General features: G+C 36.1%; 1 protein-coding gene across 1 annotated transcript in view; it reads right to left on the reverse strand.

Moving 5' to 3' along the window:
* The window catches only part of RSRC1 (arginine and serine rich coiled-coil 1), a 179,267-nt gene that overhangs the window by 78,823 nt on the left and 85,783 nt on the right, over nt 1-14,661 (reverse strand). Inside the window, exon 6 of the mRNA XM_076341466.1 lies at nt 4,604-4,655. Within this exon, the coding sequence (XP_076197581.1) occupies nt 4,604-4,655 (52 nt within the window). The remainder of the gene's footprint in view (nt 1-4,603; nt 4,656-14,661) is intronic.

Genomic DNA, 14,661 nt, shown 5'->3' on the forward strand with positions numbered 1-14,661 from the left:
GAATATAAAAATGGCCATCTTCCCCTCCTCCCCTCACAAATACAGGTGAATATTTTGTATTTTACCAGCTCTCCCATAAAGAGAGACCAGAAGTCACAATTCCCATGCCCAAAACGCACCAGCAAAAAAAAAAAAAAAAAACCCCACCAATTAAAATGAGTCTGGCTTACTATTTGCTATCTTTTGGTTTTCAGAGAAATCAGTTGTTATTTCCTAAATTAATATCTAAGTTAGATGCTAAAAGCAGATTTTCCCAAGATACTAAACATCTACAGTTCCTGCTGAGGCTGCATCTGATCAGTTGGCCATTGGACCTACCTTCCCTAAAATCAAGCATCTCTGGTGATGAAGAAAGCAGTGAAGAGTGAAGGGAACACAATAACGTAGAATTAACTTTTTTAAACTATGGCCATTGTACTAGTACAGGACTTGGAAAAGCTGACATACTGAAAGGCCTTTCAAACCTATATTCTGTAAATCTGTAACATTATTAGTGTATTTCAATATATCACTTTCTCTTGCTTAAAAAGCCACAGGGATAAAGCCACATAATTTCCATGTCAATAGGTTGATGTAAAGCAAAAAATTATACACACAAACATCTTCAGATTGAGAAGACAACTCTAACATGTAAATACTTCACTGAAACACCAGAAGAAAAATAAAGCAAAACAAGGACTATCTAAACCTTTTTGTACCTAAATTCTTTTGGAAATCACGCCCCTTATAAAGTGCCTCTTGTCTGTAGCTAATGCCATTGTCTACAGTACTTGGCATGAAAGCAGGGTTAGCTGTTTTACTAGCCTAACTCACATGAACAGAGTGCAACCAGCTCTTGGACTGACACTTCCTATGCTTGCAGAAAGGTTGGGAATTCCTGCTTTTAAATTTGAACAAAATATCCTCAGACATCCCGAACTCTGATAAAGCAACAGCCCAAATGCCTTCTCTTAAAATATATGCATGTATATTGCATACAAATATGTATTTGTTCCTAAGCCAAATTTGAAGGAAGCACCTGAACATAAACCCTGACATCAGAACAGTTTTCCCTGAATTCTACGTACGTAGAAGTTTCAAATGCAACAGTTATCAACGATAAAGAATTGCTCCTAAACAAGCTCACGCGGCATGACTCTTCGTATTCACACACAGGCTGGAGGAGAGGGCAGGCAGCGCCGGTGGGGCAGTATTCCCAACACAGTGCCAGCCGATGGCAGTTAACTGCCGCCACTCCTTATCTGTGTTTAATTAGTCAACATAAGTCATTAAAGGTACATTCTAATACAATTTCCAGCACAGACAAATGTGATAAAAATTAACTTCTCCAGCTCAGCAGGGACATGTTGCAAAGCTGTATCATTACTTACAGGCAGTTTCTTTTCTCAAAGTGAATGTCCAATAGCACACCCATTCAGTTTTTCCACGCGCACACAACAAACACGTCCCAGTCTCTCTTCCCTTTTTCAATATACTGCTTTAATCTATGGTAGCAGCACTGACAAAGGATACATTGGAATTTAGACCGTTTGATGGGGCTAAACAAAAGGGAAATTTAGATAGTAAAATAAAGAAATTAAATTTGAAACATCATGATGTTATGGTGAATAGCAAATTATAAACTCAAGTATTAGACAAATGTATTGCTGGGAAAGGCTGTAAGCAAACTTCAAAACGCATCATCAGCTTGAATTTAAAGTCAGACTGCTCTTACCGCAAACACTGGTATATTATAGACGAACTAGCTTCAGCTTATGCACATTAACATTTAATATATGTTGTCCCCCTACACAGTTAGGTACCGTTTGCTATATTTGTATTATGTTTATCCAAAGGCATTTCCAGTATATTAAGAACAAAAAAATTTGCTAAGTAAGCAAAGTGAAAGAGTTAACCTAGAGAAAATTCAAAGTATAGAAAGATAGGGAAATCTTCAGAATGAAGTGAGCAAATATATTTGAATCCAGACAATATAAGAAAATGTTAGATTATCGTGGGAGATTGGCTATTAACAACATGGAAATGGCAGGGAAAGGGGAATGGAAATGCCAACATAATAGCATGTCGCTAGAGATGAACAACAACGGGACATTCCCAAACACCTCTCCAACACTTGGTAACTTTGAGCAGCTGCAGAAGGTAAGACTGTTTTGTTTGTCCAAACCATAGAGAAGTACAGGGTCATTAACAACCATTAAAATGTAGATAATACATTTTGAATAAAGCACAGCTTTTTTCTGCACTTAGTGGAATTGGAGCAATTCCTATAATGTGCACAGCCAGATATTCTACCAGTTAATTCACAAGTTTGGGATAGATCCTGTATCGAGCACTACATATGCAAACAACAGCTTTGTTCATCACTACTAAAGTACAGATTTAAATTTACATTATATTCAATTAAATCGTACAACATCATGCCACAACAGCAACAACGATTGACCTGTTGATTGTGAAGTCCTTGAAAAGCTGCTCAGTAATGGTGTAACAAAGATTTCTTTTTATTTTTTTAAACTTAAAGGTGAAAAAAGTGCTCATTTTGCCATGAGTAAACACACAAAAAGATATTGAAACAACATTATTAACATTTCCAACACTCCTCTCACACCAATTTAATAAAAAGTCAATTTAATTGATTGAATACAGGACTGGGGGAAGAAGGCGGGGGGATGATCTCATAAACGCCTGAGCTTACCAACACTTAAATAAAGCCAGGAAAGAACTTCTTTCTGTATTTTGAATGGTAAGAGAAACAAACAGATTAACTTTCTTGAGTTATTTATGAACACCTTGCAGCTTCAATCTAAGTTTCAGACTTCAATTGTGAATTTTAAATTTAACAACGTCATAGACCTTTTACATGTTTTTGGAAATTTTTGGGACCCAGGTCACGATGATATACAACGCATAGGTATCTTTTATAAATTTCCCAGGTGTTAAATTAAAAAATGAGGTGTGATGGATGTGAGTAGTATACACAAATTGTGCTTTTTTAGGTCAGCGCTGTCACATCTATTTTATAATTATATGCTTTAAAGATTTATTAAAAGGTATGGAGAACAATGAATGCATTTGAAGCTATACAATACAAAAAGCTAGATGCGTTTTTTTGGGGGGAAAAAAAAAATCAGCAATGTGAGAAGATGAGTATTCCTTAAAACAGAAGGTTTCCATAAGGGGGGAAAATGAAAAATGGTATTTCTTGGAAATTACTGTTTATAAGTTAGAAATACATATACGAGAGTTGAAAGCTTAACTAAAGAAAAATATGTATTTATTACAATGCATATGAAATACTGAAAATTTGCCTTTTTGTGTGACAAACTGACAAAGTTTTAATGGTAAAATTAAAATAAGATATAGAAATTAATTAGGATTACAAACCTTAACACAGACTACCACTTTAGAGCATTCAATTGTTATTTTAATAATCTGAAGACAAATGAAAGCACCCAAAGAACATCCAGTATGTTATATCTCAGTATCATTATTCATTTATAAATTTATTATCATTACCATAATCCTACTACAGTGTAAGGTTCTTGGGTAATGTTTTCACATGTAGTGTAAGTGCATCAAAACCGATGCAGCTCTTCTAAATAACCATTTGGAGACTGGGTGAAGAGAGGACAAAAACCTCTGCATCAAACCCAGCGAAAAGCAGGGTGTCCTGCCACACCATGCCACCATGAGGACCTGCGACCTGCAAGGTGGCAAGGAGCAAGACGGACCTCGGTCTAAGTTACACCACAGGTCAAATCCACAGCAACTTCTACAGGGGAAAACCTAAGAAGTGCATGTCAAAGCTGTGTATTGAACACTATTGGATTAGTAAAAAACAAAACAAAAAACCCCAAAGAAGTGGAACTCCTGTCCATTTAGGAAGATCTGTATCTCTGAGCTTTAATGTGGACTTAGGTACAACAGTTGCAAAGAAGGCAGGATAGAAGGAATGATCTTCTCATCTTCAGTACAACAGGACAACAATTTCCTTAAAGTTTTAGACCTGCCATGAAACTATAGGATTTCTCAAATTTTTACTGAAATTAAAGGTTCCAAAATTAAAAATAGTTACCAAGACATGCATCTTGACCTTTCTTCTTAGTAGGGCTAGACTAAATAGGAATGTTTCTCTCTGTAGGGAACTAGGTATGTAGATCAGCCTCTTGATCTGAGCCTTTTGGAAAGCTTGCTACATATTTCTGCTACCACTTCAAATAAATAAGTATAAATATATACATGCACTAATTCAGTTCAGTGCTAAAAAATAAAGAAACAAAACCAAATTTTTGAGAGCACTGAATGGAGTCTCAGTAGCAGCAGCAGCAAGAGGACAAACGCATGAAGTCTGAGTGCTGGTTGTCCAACAGCAAACAAAAATTACTTATTTTTATCTTCTTAAAGGGATTTACTAAGTGCCAGTGATGATGCACACCAGTTTCATCTTAACCAGAAATTGAAGTGAGCTATGGAGAAAGGGACTTAGCATTCACCAAACAGAAAAGGATAAAATTACTATCTTGATAGGTTTCATTTTTCCAATATTACAAAAGTTAAATACATTTTTGAAGAATATAATTTTACTTATAATAGCAACACTTACCAGCTGCCTCAAGAACCAGCTGTAATCTAGCTTTGGCTTGTTCAGCAGGAGTCTGAAAAGAGAGGATTTATAAATCTTCATAACCGCACATTCAACACACAAGGTCACACGTTACCAACTACGGCACTGCCATCACCAGCAGTGAGCTCTCACCTCTGTGAGTTACTCAGTGCTACATGCCATCCAAAGAAACTTCCAGACTGAAATGAGTACTATCATATTTGAGTTAGAAACTATCAGGTAAACTTTCAGAATTGACAGAAAATACAATCCCAGTTAGGTAGCGCTGTGGCACCCTGACCAACCTGAGCACCCACAGCCACGGCCAGACTGAAGCCCACCTCCAGCTCCTTTCTCAGTCCTCCAACAGCAAATCCTCCCCGGCTCCTTGGTGACCCCATTACACAGAAATACATGGCTACACAAGCATTCTCAAATCTGGGTTTAATATGATTAATATGGTGAGTTTTTCACACTTCTTCTGTTATCTGGTTTGATTTTTTCCTCTCCTTAAGGTATTTCTTCACATCTGTTGGGTTGAGGAACATATTGTTGGCTGTGTACCCACTATGCTAATTATTCCAAGTGATGTTTTACTGTGTCCAATGTGCTTGCCATCCCTCTAATTTTGAAGCCACTCAAACGTTTTCACAGTTAAATTTATACACAAACCACATTTGCCATGGAGTTCAGAAGTTGATTATTTCTGTAAGCTTCTGAAAAGTTTGGGAGGTTTCTGCTCTGCACTAAACCCAAAACATGACGGGAATTTTTGGTGTCATTGTTCAGCTTTGAAAACTCTTCTAGGCAGATATCGCTGCTGGAACATTTTTTCCGATAACCGGTCTAAGTTTACACCCTTCCAGTTTCACCCCATTAGCCTTATAAATATTAATCAAGGTAATCAGGCAAAGCTCTTCGCTATGAATGTCCCAACTGTAGGGCAAAAGAGTTAGCTTTTCTCAAAATCTCTTTCAACCAAAGACATCTCAGATTGCATTGTGCGTGATATCACAGATTACAGCACAACTGATATTGTATTACTATAAAATATAATCTGCATAAAATGGCCTTGTATTCTGAAAAATGCACTGTCATAATTTGAGAGAGTGAGAGCTTAGAAAGTTTCTAGTTTGAATATCTGTAATACTGTGTGCAGAAGCACACAGATTCTTCTACTAATTAATGAGAAAGCCATTTTCTGGTTTTGGGGGGTTTATTTCTTTTTATTTATTTATTAAGCCTTTGTTTTACATTATGTCTGCACCTATTAAGAGAGGCTAACTGATGGCAAAGAACAATTCGATTTCTACTACAAGAATTTACAGACTGCTCCTTTCATTAGCACGCAATATGAAAGATGTTACATTAATCCACAGATTAATTCCTGAAAAAGGAAATTTAAATGAAGATCTAGATTTTAGTTGTATAAAGGTTTAATATTTTTTAGGTTAGAATTTTGCTAGCTGTTTGCATAAACCCAAAATTATCGGGCAAAATTTATTATTATAACTACGATACCAATGCTACCATCAGTGTTGACCACTAATCTTGGTGGCAGCAAGAAAAATCTTGAAATTTATTGTAAAAATATCTTCAAATTTCTTCCTCTTGCAATGAACTAATTATTACAATATGTTTTGGCATATTAAATACGTTACTAGAGGAAAGAAAGGAGAGGAAGAAAGGATCTGCTTTCCTTCCAGAACAAACTTGCCCAACTTACTAAGTTTCAGAAAAGCTGTACTTGGGTTTGTGGTTTTTCCATTCCTATGAAAACTTTAGATATAAAAGAAAAAATCTCCAGCGTTACTTTAGTATGGCAAAATACTGCAGCACAATTTAGCAGAGAAGGAAAAAAGTTTGGTGTAAAAATACTACCTGCACTCACATCTTCACATGAAGAGTCCAAGTGTTTGTGCAACCCCACCCATCAGTTGGGTTCTGGCATCCAGTAACGCTTACAGTACATTAAATCAGTTTTCTATATTCGTTTTGTCCATTCTATAATAAAGTGTTTGATTAACTTAACTGATCCACCACTCTGACTGGGCCACAGTGCATCCCCACAGCCTGAGCAGTTTGCACGAGCATCCTCCCAGGCTGTGACTCACTCCTGCAGGCTGCCCAACGCAGGCAGCAGCACGAGCCGATGCATTTCTAAAGCGGCTGTTTTCTATAGGACTCAAGTGTGTCTCAAATGCTATGGGACTGTTTGTGTTGAGAGATAGTTTTCTATTCTTACAGCAGTTATCCAGTTAGATATTTGACAAAAATGCCTAGGTCTCTCAAATAAAAGGATGTCTTTTTGGATGTGGAACAGTCTGTTTAGCACTACAGATGGGAGAAAGATGTTTCACTGACATTATTTCACTGATGTTATTTCCATATTCAAAGCCTAAAGCAGCAACATCTAGCACCACCATACCAACAATAATTCCCTGAAAGAGCACATATTAAAGCAGGCTCCAGATGGAGGAGAAGGGAAAGCAACGAGCAGCAGTACAAGTGATACCTCCCAGCACTAACCATGAAGCTCCACCAATACTGACACAACTGCTCCCCCTGCTCTGATATGCTCCACACACCTCAAAATGCCTTTTCACACTCCTCTCATGTAGGTATGAATGTAGCCTGTTGGTATAAAGGTAGGTTAGACTATAATTCTTCTTTTACTCAGAAATATCCCATTGGAAACTGCACATGCAGTTGCTTTGCAGGCATCTTCCCCTTTGCCCTGACCACAGCCCTAGCACTAACTGATACCCAGTTGCTTCATGGACATTGGTATACCCACAGGAGAACTTGGTATAGATGCCTTTCTATTATCAATCAATATGCCCTGAACAACAAATGGATGAAGAGTTCTTAAATAAAGGTTACTAGCTTGGCTCCAGAAAGCATTTGTCCAACTGGTGGATGAGGCCAACGCTCTGAGAAAATGGACAAAGATGAATTCATCTGAAAAATCACAATTAGACCCCCAAACAAGCCGTTAGCAATGTGTGAGAAAGACAGACTACTGGAGGTTAGTATTGATTTAGAAGACCATTAAATGACAAAATTCAGAAAGGCCCTCAGGAAACTTAAAAATGCTGAAATGATTGGTGTAGGAAACATTATCAGAGTGATGTCTAGCACAAGTTGCAAAATAAACCCTCATACTTTCCTTAAGGTCTTAAGCATAACACAGAAGGAAAAGAATTCAGAACAGTGTAAAAATAAATAAATAGAACCAAGTATTTATAGTACCAACTGATGAAGGTGACAACTAACTGTAAAAGCAGGAAAGGAATTCCCTAACAGGCATATCATAGAATAACACGAGGCGTGTCAAGCATCCCTAACGATGAATTTTACATATGTCAAAAAGTGTCTGGTAACACACTGGAATTATGCTTTAGAAAACTATGGTATTCTACAGGATACCATAAAACAGAAATATTAATAACAATTATTAATCGCATGGACACCTCACACAAAAATTTGATTATATGTATTCAATTTTTAATGCAAGCTTTTTTAGGAAGATGTGGCACATCCTTCTTGCATTTCTTTGCAGTATGTCTACTGCATTACATCGGTATTGCTTTCATAAATAGTATGTTTTTTATTAAAACTTCACTAAAATCAGTGTCTCATAACTTTAAAATTGGTGCTTATTGTGTAAAAAAAAAACCCCCACACAAGTTGCTTGCCACTAGTAGCTACAAGGAGCAAGTGATGTGCTTGATGGACAGCTTCGGACATGCCATCAGTGTAATGTTTTGCTTTCAAAATATTCAGTTGTAAGGGGGATTCAGCTTTTTAAATTTTACAAAAATAATTAACAGGTTTGAAACAAATGCTTCAATTCAGCTATTAGATCTTATTTTTGAAAATCTTCCTGCTACTTGTGATGCATGATAAAAATTTTTGACTGAGAAAACAATATTAAAGTAAAAATAAACCAGAAAATTGAGGAAAAATTTTGAGAACAATTAAGCTTAAAAAGAGAGTCTGAACTTCCATTTGAACTAATGACTGTGAATATTGTTAAATAGTGCATGTGGCTCTTGTCAATATTGGAAAACATTACATTATCACAAGATTCAAGCAGTTAATGATGCTAAAGTATTTCGAGTTGCAACACTCTCTTACCTAATTTTTATGAATACGGAAGTTTCATATAGAATGTCACTGATGTTTATTGCTTCTGCTAAAACTGGACATGTTCAATTCCTTCTATTTATCACTAATGATGTTGGTTGCGTATAATTTAACTACAGGACTTTTCTCTCTGATATCATCTCTATAAAAGCCTAACAAACCTTAGTGTGATAGTGATTGATTTTTGTGTTTCGTTTGGGGTTTTGTTTTTGGTTTTTTTTGTTTGTTTGTGGTTTTTTTGGTTTTTTTTTTTTTTGGTTTTTTTTTTTTTTACACAAACGTTTTATCTTTGCATTTGATAAAGACAAAACCAGTGGTCCTTAAGCCCACTACATCTCTGCTAACAGAGATGAGTGACAGCCCCTAAGTGCCATGCTTCCCACAGCAAACATGATCGACATTGCTTAGCTGTCTTAGATACACGTGCTGCCTGAAATTATAATTCAATGTTCTACTTGCAGAGAGAATGTAGGATATCAAATTTAACAAAAATAGTCAAGATCGTAATTTAAAAAGATTTTGCACTTACTGATAAAACCAGAATTTCCTACAGGCATTATATTACCTTAGAAAACTATGACGCTATAGATCTCCTAACTTTGCAAGCTAGTTTGTTTATACCAATTGAAATGCCTTAATGTTACTTCTCCCCCTGTCCCTGAAGAAAAGGCTTGTGTCCAGGTTTCTTCCTGAAGACGACTCACAGCCTCATGGCCAAATGCCATTATAACAGTGGCAATATAGGATGTTCCTGCTCATATTTTGGGCATGATATTAGCACAACCACACATTGCAATAGAAAATAGAATATGAATTGTAGTTATGTCAAATACAGATTTCCCCAGCAAGATGTCATTTCCCCAGGTTCAAATTGCTCTTGATGCAAATGTATACAGTAAAATCCCAGTTTAAAAAAACAAAATCAAAACAATACCCAAAGGACTTGGCAAATAAACACTAATTAAGTAACCTTATATATGATTTTGAAAGCTCAAATCCATCTTCCCAGCCTATCATCAGTTTCCTGGGGACATTTATCTAGCCTTTCCCAATGCCTGACGAGCTCAAAAAAAGGTTAAAGAAGTATAACAAGAAAAAGAAAAACAAAACGTAAGTTTCCTAGTTGTCTGAAGAGACGGCTATCCAAAACTACTGGGAGTGCTTCCAAAGTGGGTCAGAAACCTAAAGCAGATGTAGTTTGCAATGAACTCCAGAAAAAGAAAAGTTGACAAGGCTGAGAATATAAGAGAAATCCCCCAGCGTTACTGCAACCACGACTCTTCTAGAGGCTTTATCAAGTGATTCTGTTTGTACATTCTTCTCAGGCTTGCTTTTCACTCAAAACAAGAGGAATTGTACAGAAAAAAACCCGACAACATTGAAGCTAATCAACTCTTCCCGCAGTTCAGGAAATGCCTGGGAATGCAGTCTTCTTACCTGCAAATCCTAAATTGTTTCAGACTCTAGATTGCAGGTGGTAGGCAGCCACACGCATGGATGGTGGGAAAAGACAGGAGGCTGCAGCCACGGTGGGCTGGCAGAGCAACGGCAAACTGCATGAGAGGGGACTTTGGGGTGGGATGTCTGGGGCTCGGTGGCCTAAAGTTATAGAAGCAGACTGGAGTCCAGTGGAGCAAAGTGTAAGACAACATTGTGGTTAGTTGGGATGAAGAGGAGAATTGTTTTGCAGGGATAAAGACAGCGGCCCTGCTATTAAATGGATGGAGTTCATACAGATAAAGAAGAGGCTCCATTCAGAGCAAAAGGAAAAGCGACCATATTAACGTACTGTCTAAATGGTGTCTTCACTGAAAAAACAACCAAATCTCATGCGTCTATTCAATCTCCTCAAATACACTGATACAGTAGCTTGGAAAGGCAAGCTGATGTTTTTGTTGAAGCGCCAAAAGCTTTTCATTGAAGTCCTGCATAAGAAAATAAAAGCAGTAATCAAGCCACAAAATAACAAAAGACCACTTCTCACAGGTTATTAGCAATTTCTACTTCGCCTGTATCAAAATGCAGACTGGTTTTACAGCTTCGGTAGGGATCTGGGGAAGACGTTGAATGATGGCATTCCATCACATTTACAGGTAAATACAGTATTTAGGGGTACAGGAGACTGACAGGCTTAACCAGATCAAGTGATAATAGCAGCACAGAATGGGATAAAATGTAATGCTGATAAATACAGAGTAATGCACATTGGGGAGAACTTCTCATCTACCTCACTGAGGTCTCAAAGAACAGTATCAATTCAGGAAAAAACAGTTTAGCAGCACTGTGGACAGCTAAAAGGAGACCTCAGTGTGTATCAGTAACGAGAAAAGACAAGGAAGAAATGACAAAAATTAAACAAAGGGGATAGATATATAATTTCATTTTAATATATTCTGTAAGTCAGTGGCCTGCCTTCACCTGAAATATGATACATCCCAATTCTAGTAAATCTATCTCAACAGGAAAAGAGCAAAGAACACTAACCCCAGCCATCTTTTAAATGGAGATTGATCAAATTATGGAAAAGATTATGTGACATGTTTGTTTAGCATAGGAATGGTTGGATTCCTTTTCAGTTATTTATTCCTCATTAGGAGATTTTTTAAAAAAAAAAATTATCAAAGAAACTGAAAATAAAGAACGTCTTTGTATTAGAGAATATCTCACGGGAGCATACAATATAAAAAAACCCAAACAAACAAACAAAAAAACACCAAAGGAGATTGAGAACTTGTAATCATCATCATCTTACATGAGCCAAAGCAAACAGAATAAATTTGAGGGTGGCAAATTCAAAATTGACAGGGAACATTTTTTCACATTAAAAAAAATAATCCCAGAGAAGAATTTGTAATATGAATTAATATCATAGAAACATAATAAGCATATCTGGCATTATTTGAATTAAACCCCTACATTTTCAGACATAAATCAGCTTAAATGATCAGATGTTAAAATGATATTTATGTCTAATTCTATCCCTGCCGAAACCAGGACAAACACCGAATTAGACATTAACGTTAAACCACGACAGTGTTTCTTCTCTGATACAATCAACCAGTAATACACTTGGATATAGGGTATGGTAGGACCAGTGTCCTGACCTAATATAGATCTACCTGTTCCAAAGAAACTGAACGTTTGAGAAACTGTGGAAATGTATAAATTGGGAAAATGTACCCAGTAAGAGATGGTACTGATTCTGTTCACTTTTCAAACAAGTAAGATTTTTCCCAGTTTGCTTCCTGCCCAGAACTATCTTTCTATTATATATAATGGAGAAAGGAGAATTTGTTTTTACAACTATCCAGCTGATATATTAGCTGTATGAAAGTGTTCAGCAGCTAAAAATGAAACACACAATTATATTATATTGACATAGCACTTTTATACTGCTACTACTGTGGAGGATGAAATTGGGGAAAGAAAAGGGAAAAAAAAAAATCTGAGGAATTGTCAGGCTGTTTACAGTCTCCAAGAAGCACAGTAAGACAACTACAGATACTAATAAGCAGAAGTCTTTTTTCATTGCAAAATCCCTGGTATTTTCTTACATTAGATAAATAGCCTGAGCAGGAACAGAAAGCATTTTAAGCTCAAGAAACAGTTCATACTCCATTTCCTAAGAGTTTCATACTTTTTATGGACCTCCCATCAACACATACTAGCTACGGTTTAATGCAAATTACTACAATGTTCCATTACAGCATTGAAATAGAATGGAGCGTAACAAAAATTTTGATCTTAAATGTTGTCAGACCTATACAATTATCAAAGCATGATATACATTAATTGTAAGTGGAGAAAAATCATGTAAAGGATGGAATAGTAGCAATATCTGTCCATCAAACACACAGATGCTTTTGGCACTTCCATACAAAAAAAAAAAAAAAAAAGAAGCCACCGTCAGCAACATACTAACTAGGAAAGGGCAATCATTATCCAAAAATATAGAAGAGGAGCCAGAAAAGCCATTTTTCCCTTTGATGTATGTGAACGCCACAGAAAGAATATGACTAATGATGAAGTGAAAAGTACAGCTTAACTAGCAACACATACACCACACTAAAGAGATCATCAAGTTGTATCTGTTTATGGAAGAAGGCTCTTCCAGCCATAGCCAGGAAAAAATATCTGTACCTTGACAGAAAGGCATGGAAAACTTTTCCAAGCTGTACAGACAGCCCTGTTCAGACCTGCTCCTCCAAGATTGCTGATTTATCAAAATTGGGAAGGAAAGATAACAAAAGGGAATGATATGGCCCAATCATTAAAATTCAGAGCCCAGAGAGGAATGACAAAATTGTTGGCATAACTATGAAGTCACAGCTATAAAGCTGCTAAACAACTTAATGGAAAGTTAGAATTTTCTGTTAAAATACAAAAGAGTATTTTGACTACATGCTTTTTGTCCAACTGAATTTTCATACAAAATTGAGATCAAAGGGGAAAATGCTTTGTATTGTCCCTAAACATAACAGACACTTTGACATGTGCCATAGCTCAAAAGCATAGGATTCAGAAAATCCTTTTCCTTCTATCATCCAGGACATAAACTGTCATTAAAGCATTTGGATTTGTTAACTTTAACCACAGATTCTTACATACACTCCACTTAACTAGGCTTTTCTTCTGAGAGACACATGAGTTTCCCCAGCATCTTCAGAGAACCATTATAGACAAGGTGGTCAGGAAAAATTGCATCTTACTTTAGAATATTACCAAATCAAAATTTGAGAAATAAGTAACAATGGCTTACTGGAACAAAATCAAAGGCAGAAGGCAACATCTGTGGCAAACAGCCCTGTATAGCTCAAACACGTGTCAATGATTTTCATTCGGCATTCAAACCATTTTGCATATTGCTGTAGCAAGCGCTCCTTTAAAGGATCGTAAAACATAATGTATTAATTTCAGTGAAAATTATTGAGAAAAAGGAAAATGGCCTTCATACTGGAAGTGGATACAGAAAATGGATTAACTAGCCACCAGAAATATAGAGAGTTGTGAATAAGATTTAAAAAAAAAAATTAAAAAATCGGCAAATTCAGGTCTTTTAAAAAGGAAAAATTACTGAAAATGTTAAACTCACACAGCCATAAACTCTGCATGACTTCTTTAATAAGAGAGAAAATACAGATAATACTGTATCCAGATACATACTAAAGGCTAAAAAATTACCACCCACCCACTTATTTACTAGCAGCCTGGAATATCATCTGTTATATTTACATTTTCATGGAAATACAGTAACAATCACAAAAAAAAAAATCAATGTGTTGATAAATAGAAGAGTTGACAGAATAGAGACTTTTGCATCAACATCTTCATCTGGTCGCTATTCTACAAATTCATGTATTTCATAATGTACCCTTTGAAAATTATTCGGATTACAAATCTTTGAGCTGAATTTGAAATGAGAAAGAGAACCCTTTCGAGCATTATAGGGTGAGTGCTAATCCAAAATGAAAGGTAGCAAAGGTAGCAATGATCTCCACTGCTTTAACAAATTATAAGACTGTTAATATTTAGCTTCTAAATAAGGATTTCCATTTATCTTTTATCACTGTTTTATATTTCTGGTACATTATGTTACAAAAAAGTAGTGTGTATATATAAAAATAGTATCAGATAAACCCAGGTTCTGAAAACAAATTTTTGAATTAACACATTATAAACTGCGCTTAAGGCAGCTACAGCTAAAGTTGGACTGACTAGAAATAAAGGAGCACACAACAACAGATAACACAGATTAATTAAAAACAGTAGGAGTTTATACTTGAATTACTGCTTTATTTTCTCCCAGAAAGAGATTAGTTTTCTCTAAACATACTTTTGAAAGAAATACCTCACAGAAAAAGGGAATCACGTTCCCTTTGGAATCTTCAGATTGAAATGCAGTAATTGAA

The sequence above is a fragment of the Aptenodytes patagonicus genome, chromosome 6 (genome assembly GCF_965638725.1).
Source record: "Aptenodytes patagonicus chromosome 6, bAptPat1.pri.cur, whole genome shotgun sequence".
Taxonomy (NCBI): Eukaryota; Metazoa; Chordata; class Aves; order Sphenisciformes; family Spheniscidae; genus Aptenodytes; species Aptenodytes patagonicus.